This window comes from Stegodyphus dumicola, chromosome X1, assembly GCF_044657685.1.
Source record: "Stegodyphus dumicola isolate Sdum_Otavi_A_Nest chromosome X1, ASM4465768v1".
In the NCBI taxonomy this organism is placed as follows: domain Eukaryota; kingdom Metazoa; phylum Arthropoda; class Arachnida; order Araneae; family Eresidae; genus Stegodyphus; species Stegodyphus dumicola.
The window spans coordinates 55,305,982-55,322,260 of NC_140780.1; the positions used below are offsets into that span (position 1 = coordinate 55,305,982).

Sequence of the window (16,279 nt, forward strand, 5' to 3'; positions counted from 1 at the left end):
CTTATTTGGTTCAGACACAGTAGATAATGCAGTAGATTTAATTTCACAATTGAGTGAACTTTTACAAAAGAGTAGTTTTCAATTGCATAAATGGTGTACAAATGATCGCTCAATTTTAGAAATTGCATTGAATGTTCAGAACACTAATTTGTGTACAATTGTTGATATGAAATCAATAAAATTATTCTGTTTGGAGTGTTATCTAATGCAAATGGAGTTTACTTGTGTCTTTGAGAACAATTAGCATTCTACTAAAAGAATGATCTTGTCTTCTATTTCAAAAATCTTCTATCCACTTGGTTAGTTAGCGCCTTGCTAAAAAAAAAAAAAAAAAAACTTCAAAATGTATGGAAATTACAATCTTGTGGGATGATCCCTTATGAGATGCAATCAATCAAAAGATAAAGTGAAGATATCCCAAATCTTAAACACATTCACATTCCTAGAGCTTTGTCCAAAGTTACAGACGTAGAACTTCATTCCTTCTGTAATGCATCAGAGCAAGCTTACACCGTAATAATTTATTTAAAATCTTCAAATAATTCTTCAGTTTTAGTGCAGCTGCTAACATCAAAGACATGGGTAGCTTCCCTACAAGTAATTTCTGTTCCTCGTTTAGAACTCTGCTCTGCTATTCTATTAGTGCATTTCGTTCAAGCTGTACAGAATTCTTTACTAATTCATGTTGATGATATTTATGCATAGAATGATTGTTTTGTCATGGATACAATCAGAATTCGTGTGCTCGCAAACCTTTGTGGCAAACTGTGTTTCAGAAATTCAATCTGTTCTACCTTCATTGCATTGGACTAACATAAGAGGAAAAGAGAATGCTGTTGATTGTGCATCAAGAGGTCTTTTGCCTTTGGAACTCTCTGCTTAATCATTTATGGTGAACAGGACCTCAGTGGCTCAGTTCAAATATTCCGTTCTCTATCAGCTATTTTCAGAAAAGTCCTTAAAAAAAAACAACGCAAAAGTGTTTCTTGTTCAATTGGAACAATCGCTTCTCTGATTCCAATCCTTAATGAGGTTTCATCATTCTTGAAACTTAAAAAGAATCATTGTTTGATGTTTGCATTTTTCTAAAAATTCAGCTAAATGTACATCAATATCAACAAGGATTAAAGAATCCAATCAAAAATCAAATCAAAGAATTGCAACACTCTAGAAATACAGTTCCTAGAATAGTTCAAAAGGATGAGATTTTGAATGAATATCATTTTTTGAAGGAGAACCAACTGCTAAACACAAATAGCAAAATACTTTCTTTGAACTCCTTTATCGATAAGAATGTGTCTTGTATATGTCGGAATATTAAGACAAGCCAACATCATGCAAGACACGAAATATCCTATTTTGTTGACGAAGAAACATCATATAATGGAAGTTATAGTGAATTATTTTCATGAGTCTCATCTTCATCCTGGACCCCTATCAGTGATTAGAAGAGGATATTGGATAATACATGTCAGATCGTTATGAGACAGCTGATTTGGAAATGTGTGAAATGCCATTGTGTACGTCTTAAAACATCTACCCAGATAATGTTACCGTCGTGTAGAATTGTTCCATCGAAGGTTTTCTCCAAAGTTGGAATTGGGTACACTGTATCCTTTCAGGTTAAGCCCAGGTGAGGTCAAGGGGTAAAACCAATGAAATACTATGTTTGTGTATTCGTGTATTTTACTACAAGAACTGTATATATTGAGTTACTAGGTAATTTAAAATCAGAATCATTGCCACTTAGAAGTGCTTTGTATATCAAAGAGGAAAACCAATAGAAGTGCATAGTGATTGTGGCATGGATTTTATTGCTGTAAATAAGGAAATGAAAAGAGTTATAAATTCTTTGATGGAAATGAATTGGTTTCTAAATGCTGCTCAAGTGAGAGTATTAAGTGGATATTTAATCCTCCTGCAATGCCTCATTTTGGAGGATTATGGGAAGTTGCTATCAAATCTATGAAGTTACATCTCAAGCAAACCATAGGAGAACAACTTCTGGTGCAAAAAGAATTTATGACATTGATAGCTCAAATTGAAACTTGTTTAAATTCGCGACCTTTGTGTCCAGTGTCTGAAGATCCATCAGAATTTTCTGCACTTACACCCGGTCATTTCTTAATTGGCACCTCTCTAAAAGCATTGCCTGATGAAAGTTAACACAATCAAAAAATACCCGTTTTTACAATGTTAGAAGCTTGCTCAGAAAATGCTTCAAAGTTTTTGGAAAAGTAGCTCCTATGAATACATTTCAAATTTACAATGACATTCAAAATGGTTTAAAGTGTAACCTAATTTAAAGATCAAGGATTTGGTTATCATAAAGTAAGACAATTTCCCCGCTCTGTGGTGGAAATTTGGAAGAGTTGTGGAAGTTTTTCCTAGCACAGATAATATTGTATGTACTCAAAAGAGCAAATGGAGTTTTCAAAAGGCTAATTCACAAACTTGGAGTTTTGCCTATCAATGCTTAATTATTTTCGCAAAACATTATGACTTTGTACTTTGCTTTCAATATAACTAAATTCCTGAATTGTATCAAGGCTTCTACGTATCTGTTTTGAGAACGATTTTGTTCCGTTTTCGTAATTTCATATTATGTTTTGTTTCTTGTGAATATTTTAGTGCCTTTTTTAGCATAATTTGATATTTTTATGATTGTTTCATTTGTAAATGGTGTTTGGATTTGAAGCAATGTTTCCACCACCATTCTAATGCCATGTATATTACTGTGTAGATGTCCTTAAATTTTATGAAAATACAATACAAAGTCCGAAATCCGGACTTCGGTGAATCCGGTTTGGGGATTTTTCCAGATACAGTTGTACCTCGATATACGAGTGCTTTGAGATACGAGCCGCCGAGCGAGTGATATTTTTCTTTGAGATGAGAGCAAGATTTGAGATACGAGGAATCGCACACTACACTGCTGCACACGACCGTAATATGCGCGTGCATGTTGGTGTTGTGTGCGGCGTCTAACAGTTTCTCCCACCTCAGACTAGACTTGTTTCTCTTGGAAAATCCATGGGTCTGGCAGTGGATGAAAGAGATGTGAACGAACTTGCCGACGAACAGTCTCAGGAGCTGACAACCAAGGAGTTACACAATCTACATTCACAGCAGCATACAGTGGCTCAACAAAAAATTAGTTTTGAAGGGGAGCCAGAGATGGAGGAGATTATCCCTACAAGAGATATAAAGGAGATCTTGGGAATGTGGGAGAAAGTTGTAGAGTTCATGGATAATAATCACCCCGAAAAAGTTGCACCTCGTCGTGCATCGGAGTTGTTCAACGAAACTTGCCTAACTCATTTCTGCAATATCCTGAAAGGGAGGAAGAAACAAACCTCCTTGGAAAGTTTTTTTTAAACCATCTGCAGGTGAAAATGAGCAAAGGTGACAAAAAAAGCGAAAACCAGTGACGAAAATTAAGTGCCTCCTTAAGCACTTCACCTTTTCTTTTAATTATGTTTTTATGGAATATGTGTTCGTTATTTATAAAAAAAATTTTCTTTTTGTAAATACATTTTTCTTATTCAAAAAAACTTAACAAAAACAACTGAGGTGGTGTTTTGGTAGCTGGAACGGATTAGTGGCATTTCAATTAATTTCAATGGGGAAAATTGCTTTGAGATACAAGCAATTTGATATACGAGCAAAGTTACAGAAGGAATTAAACTCATATGTCGAGGTACCATTGTATTAGATCATCAGTTTAAATCTAGTAAGATGGCATGTAGAAATTATAAAATTGAAAATATGAAATCCTGATTTATGAAATAATTAAGCATTTATGACCTAAAGAGTCTCAGAATATACAAAAAAAAAAGCTTAATATTTATTTGTTTACTTGATTAAACGTTTCTTTGAATGTAAATTCGTTATTTATGCTAATACTTTCTCTTAAATTCTGTTCTATGTTAAGTATAGAACAATATAACGTAAGATATTACAGTGGATACTACCAAAAATCATTACTGTGCAATTGAAATTTCATGTTAATACCTATATTGTAATAGGTAAATGTGTGAATATGTGCATACATAAGAAAACATTTTTTTAACCAATACTGTATCAATCACAAGAAATAGCAATACATGTAATTATCAGAGTGGAACATAAACAATAAAACAACTCTAAATTATAGATAAGTGTTTGTGTTGTGTCCATTAAAAAAAAAAAAAAAAAAAACCATTCTATGACTAAGGTCCAGTGTAAAATTAATTACAATACAAGGTAAGTAAAATCAAACTAACATTTATTGAAGATATTAAAGGTTTACAATTACAATTTGTTTAATTTGGGTGGTGGCGATCATCAACATTAAAACTTTTGGCTGATATATCAAAATAAACAGGCACATACCTTATAATGATTTAACATTCTAAAATTATGAGAGAGGGCCCTCCTATATTACACTTCTTACATTCAAATTTTTTATACTGCAGTTGTAGGGTGCAAAACCATTAAGGAAAATCTGTAAAACAAAAGAAAAAACTTAAGAGGCTATTAGTCAAATGCTGATCCAGAGGCGGTGACCTGGAACTCTGCCATTCTGCAATTTTCTTCAGGCAGACTCCTGGGCTGCTGATCCCCCCGTCATTCTAATTTTGGCGAAAATTAAACCTTCAGCGGCGCAGGTTATTTAAACGTTGTTCTCCTCATCTCTGGTTGCCCTCCACGCTGAACGGTAAAGTTGACATCTTTTGTTGTGCTTTGAATGTCTCATGAAATTTCTTTACTCCGTCTCTGTCTTTCGTCATCCACTGCGCAGCCACTTTTGTAACTGGCGTTCTTTTGAAAAAATTGGCGAAGTAAGATGATCGGAAGGATGCCAAGCACAGCAACCCAAGCTGAAAAATCTTCACGGGAAGGGGTTTCCCGACTACCAGAAAAAGCCAACTATCGTGGTTCAACCATTTGGCCTCCAAGGCCACTCTGCTGATGGAAAAGGGGGAGAACTAGCCTCGTCTCGAGGTGCAACTCCAACATTGCGAGCTTCCTATCCAACGACTTTTCACTCTCATAAATAAACTCTCCACAGAACCTTTCCCCGCTAGAGATGTCACAGCAACCAGGGTCCCATTTATGCAAAATACTGCACGTGGCACAGTCTTTTAGAACATGTCGTAAAGACATCCAACATGTGTTCAAACACTTGGGCGAAAGAATTTTGGGGTACAGTAATCCCCAGATAAGGGATTCTGAGAATGAATTCCAAGCCGACGGTTTGGATGAGAAAATTTTTTTAGAACCAGTGAATAGTTATTCAACACAATAAACGAATTTAGAACATTAAAAATTAAACTATTACATAACAATTAAATTCATTAAAAAATGTCAGCACAACATAAATTGTTTCTTCAGCAGAAATTAAGTATACACACTCGTTATCCAGATCGAGTTTCAATTACTTTTGATTTACCTTACCACCAGTCAGAAAATATGTATTCGATAACTTTAATAGAAAGAGGGGTAAAAAATTAACACACCAAATGTGCAGCAACAAAGCTTTAAAATAATTACAGTTAAAAGTTAAACTACCTTAGGAATCAAAACAAAAGTACAAAAACCAAGTAAAGTCAAGTCTCTAAACTCAAATTAAAAATTAAACAACTTCAACATAAAAAAACTTTTAAAGCAAACAAACCTAAAGTTTACAAAAGTTACAGATTAAACTTACAACCAACTTTAACTACAAAACCAAAAATTAATAACTTCAATTACTGATCAAAACAGAATTAAGTAAGCAAACTTAAAGCTTGGAAATAATAACAATTAATACATAACAATTCTATAGATAGACATGATCTCTTGTTCAGTTACAAAGTTCCACTGTTCAAGTAGTTCTGTAGTTGCTGCATCATGAATTTTTTTTTTTTTTTTTTTTTTTTTCAATAACCTGTCAGTCACTTTCTTCATCGGTTCTGGAAGTTCTATTTCTTCAAGAAAATACCACTAGAGCAATACTTCAGATTTCACCATCCTTTAATAGATTGATGATTGGAGCATTGTGATCGCAATGAAAAACTTTTTCCTATCATCTTTATTTATTACCGCTTCTCCACATTTCTTTACAAAATCCGTTAACTGGAAAATTTCACCTGTGGTTTGCAATAACCAAAAGCCTTCAAATTCATGGTTATCATCATCATTATCCTCACCATGAAATATGGTAACTGGCTATAAATTATGCCGAGCATATTTTTAAATATCTGAAGACCCATCCTCCTACGATCTTACGATGCTCCACACAGCAGATTTTATGCTAAAATATTTCAAAAATTCTTGAAACATCTTGCCAATACTTGGAAATTTAACATGGATTTTAAAAATGTGATTTTATATTTGCACATCAGTGCACACAATATTCCGATATCCATAGGCTGAATATTATAGCCGTATTAGGAGATACCAACTTGGAAGAAAGAATAACACAGATGCATTTTCTTTCATTAAAATTTTAAGTGAAATATGAGCCGAACAAATATCTACAATCAGGATAGTTTTTACGTCATCAGGTTAACCAACCAAATTCAAATTTTGCCGAGTCTTGGGTATGAAATGAATTAATGCTTGTCTCATGTGTGCTGTTTTATTTGCATCATATATAATGGAAAAATCATTACTCTTTTAAATGCTGGAGATTGTATATTTTTTCTGATTATGAAAACATTACACTTGTGCATTCCTGCAGCATTTGTGCCTGCTAAAATTGTTAATCTAGCTTTGGAATCTTTGATAGCAGTTGGAGCCTTTCTTGTAGAGGTTGTTAAGGTATTTCACGGTACATTTTGCCGGGAAAGCACAGTTTCACGAGCATTGTAAATTTGTCCTGGAGATAGCGTTTCACTATTAATGAGTTCAATGAATTCCTCTGCAAGTAGTTCAGCAGCTTCAGTATAAGCTGAAGCTTTTTCACCTGAAACTTTTAAATGTGGTTAACCAATATGTGAACTCAGTTTTTAAGTCAATTTGTTCATGAAATATTTTGGCTTGAGCCATTAGCATTGGACCCATCAATGGCACACCTTCATTGCAATGCTGTCTGATCCATTCAGTCATTACTTTGTCATGATCATCACTTTTAGCAAACAAATACATTTTCTGTTATTCATTGCGAGTGAGGAGCCAGAATCCACAAAAATTCATAAGGTTCCTTTTTCTGTTATGTCATATACAGTCGTCTTTCCAATGCCATACTCTTCGCATAATTTTGAGACAGATATTTCTATATCCATATTTTTTTTTTTTTTTTTTTTTTTTTTTTTTTTTTTTTTTGCAGCAGTTCTACTTTTTGTTTAATGCACATTCAAACATGCTTTCACTTTGTATATCCTGTTGCAGCTTCCAGAATTAGAATCTCTTTTTGACATAATTGAAAGTTCAAACTGTAGTTTTCATAAAATTGCTGTAAATTATAACAGCCTGCAAAAAATAATAAGCTAGATCAGTATTTCTCAATTGGATTTACTCCAAGAACCGGTAAAATATTTCAGTACGTTCTCGCGGACCGGTAAGTTTAATAATTCGACCCATTGGCAGAATTTTTTCGCATAAATAAGTCATGAAGACAAAAATAATTTTAACGTATTTTATTTGTTATAATTTACATATGTACTTTCAACTTACTTAAAATATTGCATCGATAATAAAACTACTAAAACTTCAAGAAAATTCCAATATCAGTGATATTTTTTTAATTAATATACAGTCAAAAGTCGTTAATTCGGACACCCATAATCCGGGCCTCAAAGCTACAAACTTTCTGCGCATGCGCTAAACCTTTACGGCTGCGAATATGCGTGTGCGCATGTGCAAAATACATTTACGCATGCGCGTTTAATGTATAACGGATGGTATAAGCTAAGCTAAAATTATCTAATTCAGTTAATGTTGCAGATTGCATTGTTCCTTAATTTTCGAATTGGATCTGGCTTATTATTTTTTGCAGACTGTTAGAGCAATTTTATAAAAGTAAGCTTGAACTTTCGATTATGTCAAATAGAATTTCCGATCTATATTTACTAATATGTAAAGGATCTACAAAGCGAAAGTATGTTTCGAAGTCCATTAAACAAAAGTGGAATTGCTGCAAAAAATGACCTAACCACTCCGAAATATGTTTATCAATTTCACGCTGCTCTGCGGCTGGGGGGTACGCCGTGGCACGCAATGAATTGGAAGTTGATTTGTCAGCACTATCCTTATCTTCAGGGCAGATGTTTTCATTTTATTTGGCTAATTCCTTACTAAATGTAGTATTTCATCTCGATGTATTCCGTCTTTGATATGATTTAAATCAAATTCCTCGTCATTATAATTTGCTTCCAATAGTGAAGAATGTGACACAGAGGTTATTGAAAACGAAAAAATTTCGATTGACAAATTAGTCGGTATTCTCAACACAGCAATTATAGGACTTGAACAGCGGAACTTTGTAACTGAACAAGAAATTATGTCTGTTTATAGAATTAAAGAGAAAGTATTATCACATAAACCGAAACAACTTACATTGAAAGAAATGTTTAATAAAGTAAAAAAATAAATGTTAAGCTTTTTTTTTTTTTTTTTTTTTTTTTTTTGTAAATTTTGATACCCTTTAGATCATAATTGTTCTTTATTTCATTAATTACGGTTTCATATTTTTAATTTTATAATTTCTGCATGCCATCTTACCAGATTTAAACTGATGATCTATAATCCGGAAATATTGATAATCCGGGTTCGCCGAAGTCCCGACGAGTCCGGATTAACGACTTTTGACTGTATTAGCAAAAACAACAATGAATTGAAATGTAAACAGCGTAGGTAGATACGAAGTAAGCAAAAAATAATTTACCAAATTAAAGGAAATAAAAACTAAAATCAAGGAGATTGCTGCTGGTCTCTGTTGCTGACTAAAGTGTCAATCCTAGGCATTAAACCAGTTACAGCAATACATAAAGCAGGCGCAAGAGCAAGTCAATTTCGATGTTTCGTCTCAATAACAGTCATAGCCGAAAATGTAATTTCACACAAATAAATTGAGGGAAAAGGCAATAAAATCTTCAATGCCATTGCATGAAGATTGGGGTATTCTTTTGCAGTCGTTATCCAGAACTGATATATATTTACTGAATTGAACTTTGATTTAAGTCCTATATCTGAAGGTAGTTCAATAATTCCAGGGGTTTGTTTTCTAGTTGTGGGTGCTTCATTTGTAAATGCCGCGAACGCTTGGAAGGTTTCATGCTTTCGTTGGAAAGAACATCTTTGCAAATAACACATAACATGTAATCAAAGAAAGAAGCAAACATATCGGAAGTGTTTTCTTCCGCACATTTGTACCAGAGTTTCAGTTTCTTCTTGAAAGCATCAATCTTATTGTAGAAGTTGAAAACAGTATTATTTTTACCTTGAAGATTTAAATTTAGTTCGTTTGTCAGTGAAAATATGTCTGATAGGTGTAAAAGCAAGGCTACCCATTCTTTGTTCTAAAAATGTCTGCTCAATAATGATCCCTTCTGATTTAAAAACAATTGTACCTCATTTCTCAACTCATAACCGGTTAAGGACTTTTCTTCTGGATAGCCCGCGTATTTCGGCGTGCAACAATAATTGTACATTATTCGATCCCATTTCTTGACATAAAGTTGTAAACAATCTTGAATTAAGGGGGGTTACGTCTGATAAAATTTACCATTTTTACTGATGCTAGAAGAATGTCATTCAATTTTGGGGACAATTCCTTTGCTGCTAAATGTTCACAATGAATAATGCTGTGAGTGACTACTAATTCTTCTGATGCTACATCTGTTATTCTTTTTGTAAGACCTGCATGTCTTCTATTCATAGCAGCAGTGCCATCAGTACACAAACCGATGCATTTTTTCCAGTCAATGGAGTTATTTTCACTGTAATTGTTAACTGCCTTAAATATTTCAGCACTGGTTGTTTGGGATGGCAGTTCGATACAGCACATCAATTATTCTACAACATCATTGATTGCATAGTCAATATAACAAACATAATATAATAATATGGTACTATTTGAGATGTCAATTAACTCATCCATTTGGACAGCAAACCTTTTCAATTTACGAATATCTTGCAGTAATTGACTTTCTATGTCATATGAAACTCACATATTCTTCGTTCATTAGTATCATTGGACAGAGGCAGAGTTTTCATGTTATCTGCAGTAGATTGGCCCAACACTTCACAACAGACCTCTATCAAACAAGGTTTGACAAGAATTCTTCAGCAACTGAGTAAGGTTTCTTAGATTTGGCAATACACAGAGCAACTAAATATGATGCTTTTAAAAGCAATTTATCAACTGAGAAACATTTTTTAAAAGCAGCCTTTTGAATTTTCATCTTCAAACTTTTTCTCTGGAAAAATTCCAGGGGTTTGTTTTCTAGTTGTGGGTGCTTCATTTGTAAATGCCGCGAACGCTTGGAAGGTTTCAAGCTTTCGTTGGGAAGAACATCTCTACAAATAACACATTCAGATTTTGAACAATCTTATTCTGATTGTGGCCAAAGGACAAAACCATATTTCAAATAGTCTGTGATACAGTGTCTTTCAAAGCTTTTTCTTTTTTTGGCAGATTAAAGACTATATTCGCCTTCAGCTGTATTCGAAGGGGCGGACGACCTGCTTGGTTTGGGTGAATCCTTTCTTTGCACGAAATTTAGTAATGTGCCTTTCATTTCCTTCTTACTCATCCTGGTTATTGATTTTTAATCTACCTAAAGTTAGAGAAATAGTAGTTATAGCACAGTATTAAATTCAGTGGTTATTAAAAACTTACGCTCATGCATAATTTTCAGTTGTCCAAGCTTGCAGAAGAATGTAAGCAAGATAAAAAGTGAAACCTAACCTAAGATGCCTTAAACACTATGATAGATATTCAGCGTTCATATAGTTGGTGATACTCAAGGCAGACAGGGTCACACTAACAGATGTACTGAGTGTACGGCACGGCAATTTATGAAAGGCGAATTAGGTACATAGTTACCAGTTGGTTATATTTTTTATCATTGATCATATTATTTTATAAACTAGTGAACTATTGTTATTGTAATGTAGGTGCTTTTGTAATATTGGTTGTCGGCCGATGACACTTTGGGTTTTGGACAGATATTTCACGGACCAGCAAGTAATTCTTGCAGACCGGTGGCGGTTTGCGGACCGGCAGTTAAGAAACATTGAGCTAGATCAAATCAGAAAGTTAAGGAACAGCACAATCTGCTGTATTAACTTCTTTGGAATCAGTAAGGTACTATTTTAGCCTAGCTTAACAGTGTCCGCTATACATGATTGGCTATGTAGCATGGCGACGAAATGTTCCCTTAAACTTTGCTTTGCTTCTATCGTGCACTGAGACAGTTAAGCCTGAATTGCATTAATTTAGTTATATATTATACTCACATCTAATTCTTTCACATACTTAAGGCTTATCTGAGTCCTGAATAAATAAATTCCTACATATACTTAAGCTTACTCAGGGTTGGCACTAGATATTTTGCCGCTTGATGCAGTCTTTGTGGGTCCTAAATTCTTCTACCAAGTGCCTCCCTAAGTTCTAAATTTTTGCTATCCCTTAATTTTGGGTCCCAGTTCTTTCCCTAAATTCTAGTTTTATCATCCCTTAATTTTGTTGCTCGGTTCCTTTCTAAATTTTTCTTCCCTAAATTCTGCCACCTGGTGCGGCTATATGAGCTCTGGCACCGGTTCTGGGTTTATGTGAATAAAAAAAGTTATTTTTAATTCAAAAAGCACTAAATGTAATGTTTGGGCCTATGAGTATCATTAACAAAATCTATTTTTAGCATATGGAAAGAAGTTTTTGTTTAATTTTTCCTTGTCAACATTTAGCACATTTAACTTCAATCTGTAATCATCACCAAGAGCCATGTCAACATAAATGTTTTCCATACTCTTTGTTATTCAATCACTAATGTAAAAAAAAAAAATTGTTTAGGGATCACTACATGACTTAGGTTGTCAAACATACAGTGATGAAAGGAAAATATCATAAATAAAGATTCGCCAGGTTGGCATCAGGTATATAAAATATTAGATAATATATTTGAGATATATACCAAGCAGATATGCAGCTCTGGAGCCAAATTATTTATCACACCAAACAAATTTATGCTAAAATGATTATTTCTTCAATAACAAGGTGTTTTATTTAGTTCCTAGGGGAAATTAAAAATCGGAATTTTCCACACGTGTTCTTACAGGGGGGAAAAATCAAATGCATGTGCCTAAAGCATAAAAAAATATATCCTAAAAAAATTTTTTGTTGGTGACTTTAAAGTTCGGATTTTAGATCATTCCGGATGTTATATGTCCAGATCTCAGACTTTGTACTGTATTCTTACTTTTGTTGATAAAGCAAGATCTGTAGAATTTTCTCTTTGTGTATGTGTAAAATTTAAGTTTTGCATGACACTTTGGTCAATGTATTCATGCAACACATTTCATAAATGATTTGTTATTCAGTTTTCCAGTTAGCTAGATATATTTAATATCTTATTATTAACCTCTGTATTCTAAGCTTTGAATGTTGTATATTTAGGTCCAGCGGATGGTGAATCTGATGTAGAATCAAACTATTCAGATGACTCAAATGACAATTCACAGTCTCAAGATAAAAGATCTAGGAGCTACAGTACTTCAACTGGTTCTACTAATGGTTCTCAAGGAAGCAGTGAATATGTAAATGTAATCATAATTTTTGTGTTAATTCAATTGTAAATTTGCATGTAGCATACAATTCAGTTATGTTAATAATGATGCTTTTAATAATTTTCTTTACATGCTTCTGCATAGTTTGATGCATGCATCAAAAGGTAAAACTCAATTCAAAATAATTTTCATATGAAGAACATTTTACTAAAAATTCAAAATTCAGAAGTTATCAAGCCCACCAGTTGTCGATTGATTAAAGCTGCAGACTTCAGCTTTAATCAATTGACTGCACATGTGTATTTATCAAAAACATTTTACTGCAGAAGCATCAGTTGGCAAATCAATTTTATATAATTCTGATAATGGTGCAACTGAATGTTAAACCTTCATCAGGAATTAATTCAATGACGGTGTGTTCTTTAATTGGAACCAAACATCTCTGAGGCATTTTCCTTGAACCCACTTTTGAGAGTTTAATTCCAGGGCAATTTATAACTTCTCATTTTCTCATCAAGAAGAAATCTTCTAAACAAGAATTTCTGCTGTTTGGAAAGGGAACTTATATCTGGAACATCAAGTTTAAATTCTGAGAAGATGGTCAATCAGACCCAGATAATGCTATTTTAAACTGATAACAGTATTAGTTGTCTCCTGTGTTCCACCCTGAGCAGTATTTTTGATAATGAGATGATTAAATGAACAAGGGCTTCACCCACCCCTCATGAATCCTATACGAGAACGTGTCTTGCCATGGAGGGAAAGGAAAATATTGATGACAATAGAATCAAGAAGCTCAAATTCATCTTCTTGCAAAATTTTCTAAGAAAAAAGGAAATAAAATGTTGATACATAGCTTTGCTGTAAATTTTAATGAGTTTTTAATAGTTTTATGATTAAATGTGAAAATGTTTTGTGTTTAACATGCAGACCCTCATTGAGCTCATCAATCTCAAACCAAATTCACTAGCTTATAAATTGTTAGTTTTCCCCGTTTAAAGAAAATTATGGAAAAGATATAGAGCTTTCAAAATCTAGATTTGGCAAGGAAGAGTTTTGATCTTGCACGTAATTGAATATTACATGCAAACTATTATTATATTATAATTATTAATATAAACTATTATTGAATATTGTGTGAATATTACTAACTGTCTAAGAGGGATGCCTTCGTTAAGGATTTTCTGAAGGAAATTGGCTCGTATTAATATTACAAAAATGGAAAACCATGCAGTCAAACCAAAGCGTGTACGAATCATAGGTTGTCATGCATCATACATTGTTGATGTGGCCTTATAATTTATTTTCATTTCTTGGCAGAAAGGATGTAGTCAACTGATACCAAACCATGCTCAATTAGGGAGAGATCAAGAGACTGACTGGCCAAGGAACCACTTCCATATCTTGCAGTATATTCAGGTTGAGTCGAGCAGTATGTGGCTGGGAGTTATTGAACAAATGGCTTCAGGGGATACTCTGAAGATAGGCAAGAATATAGAGTTGCAGCATCCTATTAATGTTCCTGTAATGCTAGCATTCTAGAGATGAACGTTGACAAGCTAGTTATCGCTCGAAAATTGTACATTCATTCTCCTGGGGGCCACATCAACTCTTTACATTCACCTGCCAATCAATAACTGATATTCATAAGCAAGCTTCATTCCTGAAGAATATACTATCCTCTCGAAACTACACGCAACTTTGATAGGACAACACTGCAGACCTTCACGATAACGCCTGGCTGTCAATGGAGACCGTAAAGAATGACTGAACACAAAATCTGCATCCACAAATCGTTGCAAAATTGTCTGTGTCGACATTGGAATACTGAAAACATTCTATTTAGTCACAAAATGTCTTCATTTATGGATCATTGGTCAGATATGCATGACGTATTCTGCTATTAGTGCTCTCTGATGGATCGGCTTATATGCAGAGGTATATGATAATTATCCTTGTAAGATGAGTTATTATTATTATTGTTACTTTTATTGTTTATACAGCAGAGATTTGCTGATCTCACTAGTCATCTGATCTTTGTTAAAGTAGCATGAGCAGACTTAAAATGTTTCATTAGAGAAAATAATGCTGAAGGGATTTTAAAAGGAAAAGAAGATCTAAAGTATTAGTGAAAATAATTGAAAAAAATCATTACAAACTATTTACAATAATGCTACCTTGGACACTATCAGTATTAGTTGAGGCTGACTGCCACTTGGAAAGCTAGGACAAAGGCTAACTCCAATGTGAAGCATGCTTGTGAGCTTTTTTTCTCATTTCCTTGCTGGTGAAATATGGATCACTCTTTGTAGTGCATCCTGCTCAATGTTTCATGGGATGCAATGATTAAATATCTGATTGATTTGGCCGATTGCTAGGCAACAGTTGCCAAGTCATTTAACAATAAATAAATCAGTAAATTATTTTAAAGCAAAAAGTCACAGGCATTTGTTTGAGAAGGAGGTGTTATTTAGAAAATTACAACTGATGACAATATTTTAAATTATGTCAAAGATTTTATAACAGATGACAATAATGGAAGTGCTTCTGAAGAAAATGACACTGAAATTATATTGTTCTGAAGGAGAATTAGATAGAATGTCTCTACATGAAGGGAAGCTAATGAAACGTTTTCTTTGTGTTTGGTAATATTTCAGGCATCAGCAGAAATATTACTTGTTAATATTGACATAAACAGTATAATAAAAGCAATATTTTATTTTAAAGGCTTTATTTTTTAATTTCTTAAATAAGTGTATTAAAAGTTTAAAAATGCAGCATATAAATGAGTTCTCTGAAACAATTCATGTTTCACTTATACTTAATTACATAGTTTGTGTTCGTTAAATAAATTGCATTCCCTTTTATGAAGCTTAAATGCTCAAAAATTAAGAGATTGTATGGCTAATTAAAAGGCTCAGAGAATCTACGAGGAGCTAATTAATTTGCATTTTAAAGATTTTGCGTTTGAAAATAATATGCGATCTCAGCTTATTGAAAAATAGGGAAGGAAATAATTTCAGCATCTTCAAAAATGTTGTAATTAAGGAATGTAGTGAGGAAAATTAACATTAGTATTGCTGTGGCTTTCTACATATGAAGCATTCAGTTTTACTGAATGAAAATTTCATATTATTGAAGTTACTGTGTATTTTCATATGAAACTTTTACACAAACTTCCATATTACTCTCATTTTGTATTATTTTTCATATTTAATGTTACAAAAGTTTTGAGGCTTCAAGAAATCTAAAACACATGAAACCAAAATATTTATTTGGTTTTTAAAAATGAAATAAGAATATCTCTTTTGCTTTTGCAGGTACAGTTACCTAAACACGGTACTGCATCGGATGCAACTGGACTTCTTGGATGTGAAAACCTTTTCAGTGAAAATGCAGTAAGGTACATACAAAAAAATTTTGTTATGTTTCAAAATTTATCTTTCTGAAGGTGTTTAAAAGCACTTGGCAACCTCAATTTATATGTATGCTAATTAAGCTTTCAATTCGAAAACATCTAGATAATTAATGCATTGTTCCATCATTTTGTATCTTCTAGCCTATCTATATTGCTGGATATCGCTGA

At 33.4% G+C, this 16,279-nt stretch overlaps 1 protein-coding gene across 4 annotated transcripts in view; it reads left to right on the plus strand.

The window, feature by feature from the left end:
• Nucleotides 1–16,279, plus strand: part of in (inturned planar cell polarity protein) — a 165,225-nt gene that overhangs the window by 133,859 nt on the left and 15,087 nt on the right. For all 4 annotated transcript variants that reach the window (XR_015038797.1, XR_015038798.1, XM_085808691.1 and 1 more), the window contains 2 exons: nt 12,584–12,729; nt 16,014–16,096. Coding sequence is in view for 2 of the 4 variants with exons in the window: in XM_085808691.1 (XP_085664817.1) it covers nt 12,584–12,729; nt 16,014–16,096 (229 nt within the window). In the remaining 2 variants the exon portion in view is untranslated. The remainder of the gene's footprint in view (nt 1–12,583; nt 12,730–16,013; nt 16,097–16,279) is intronic.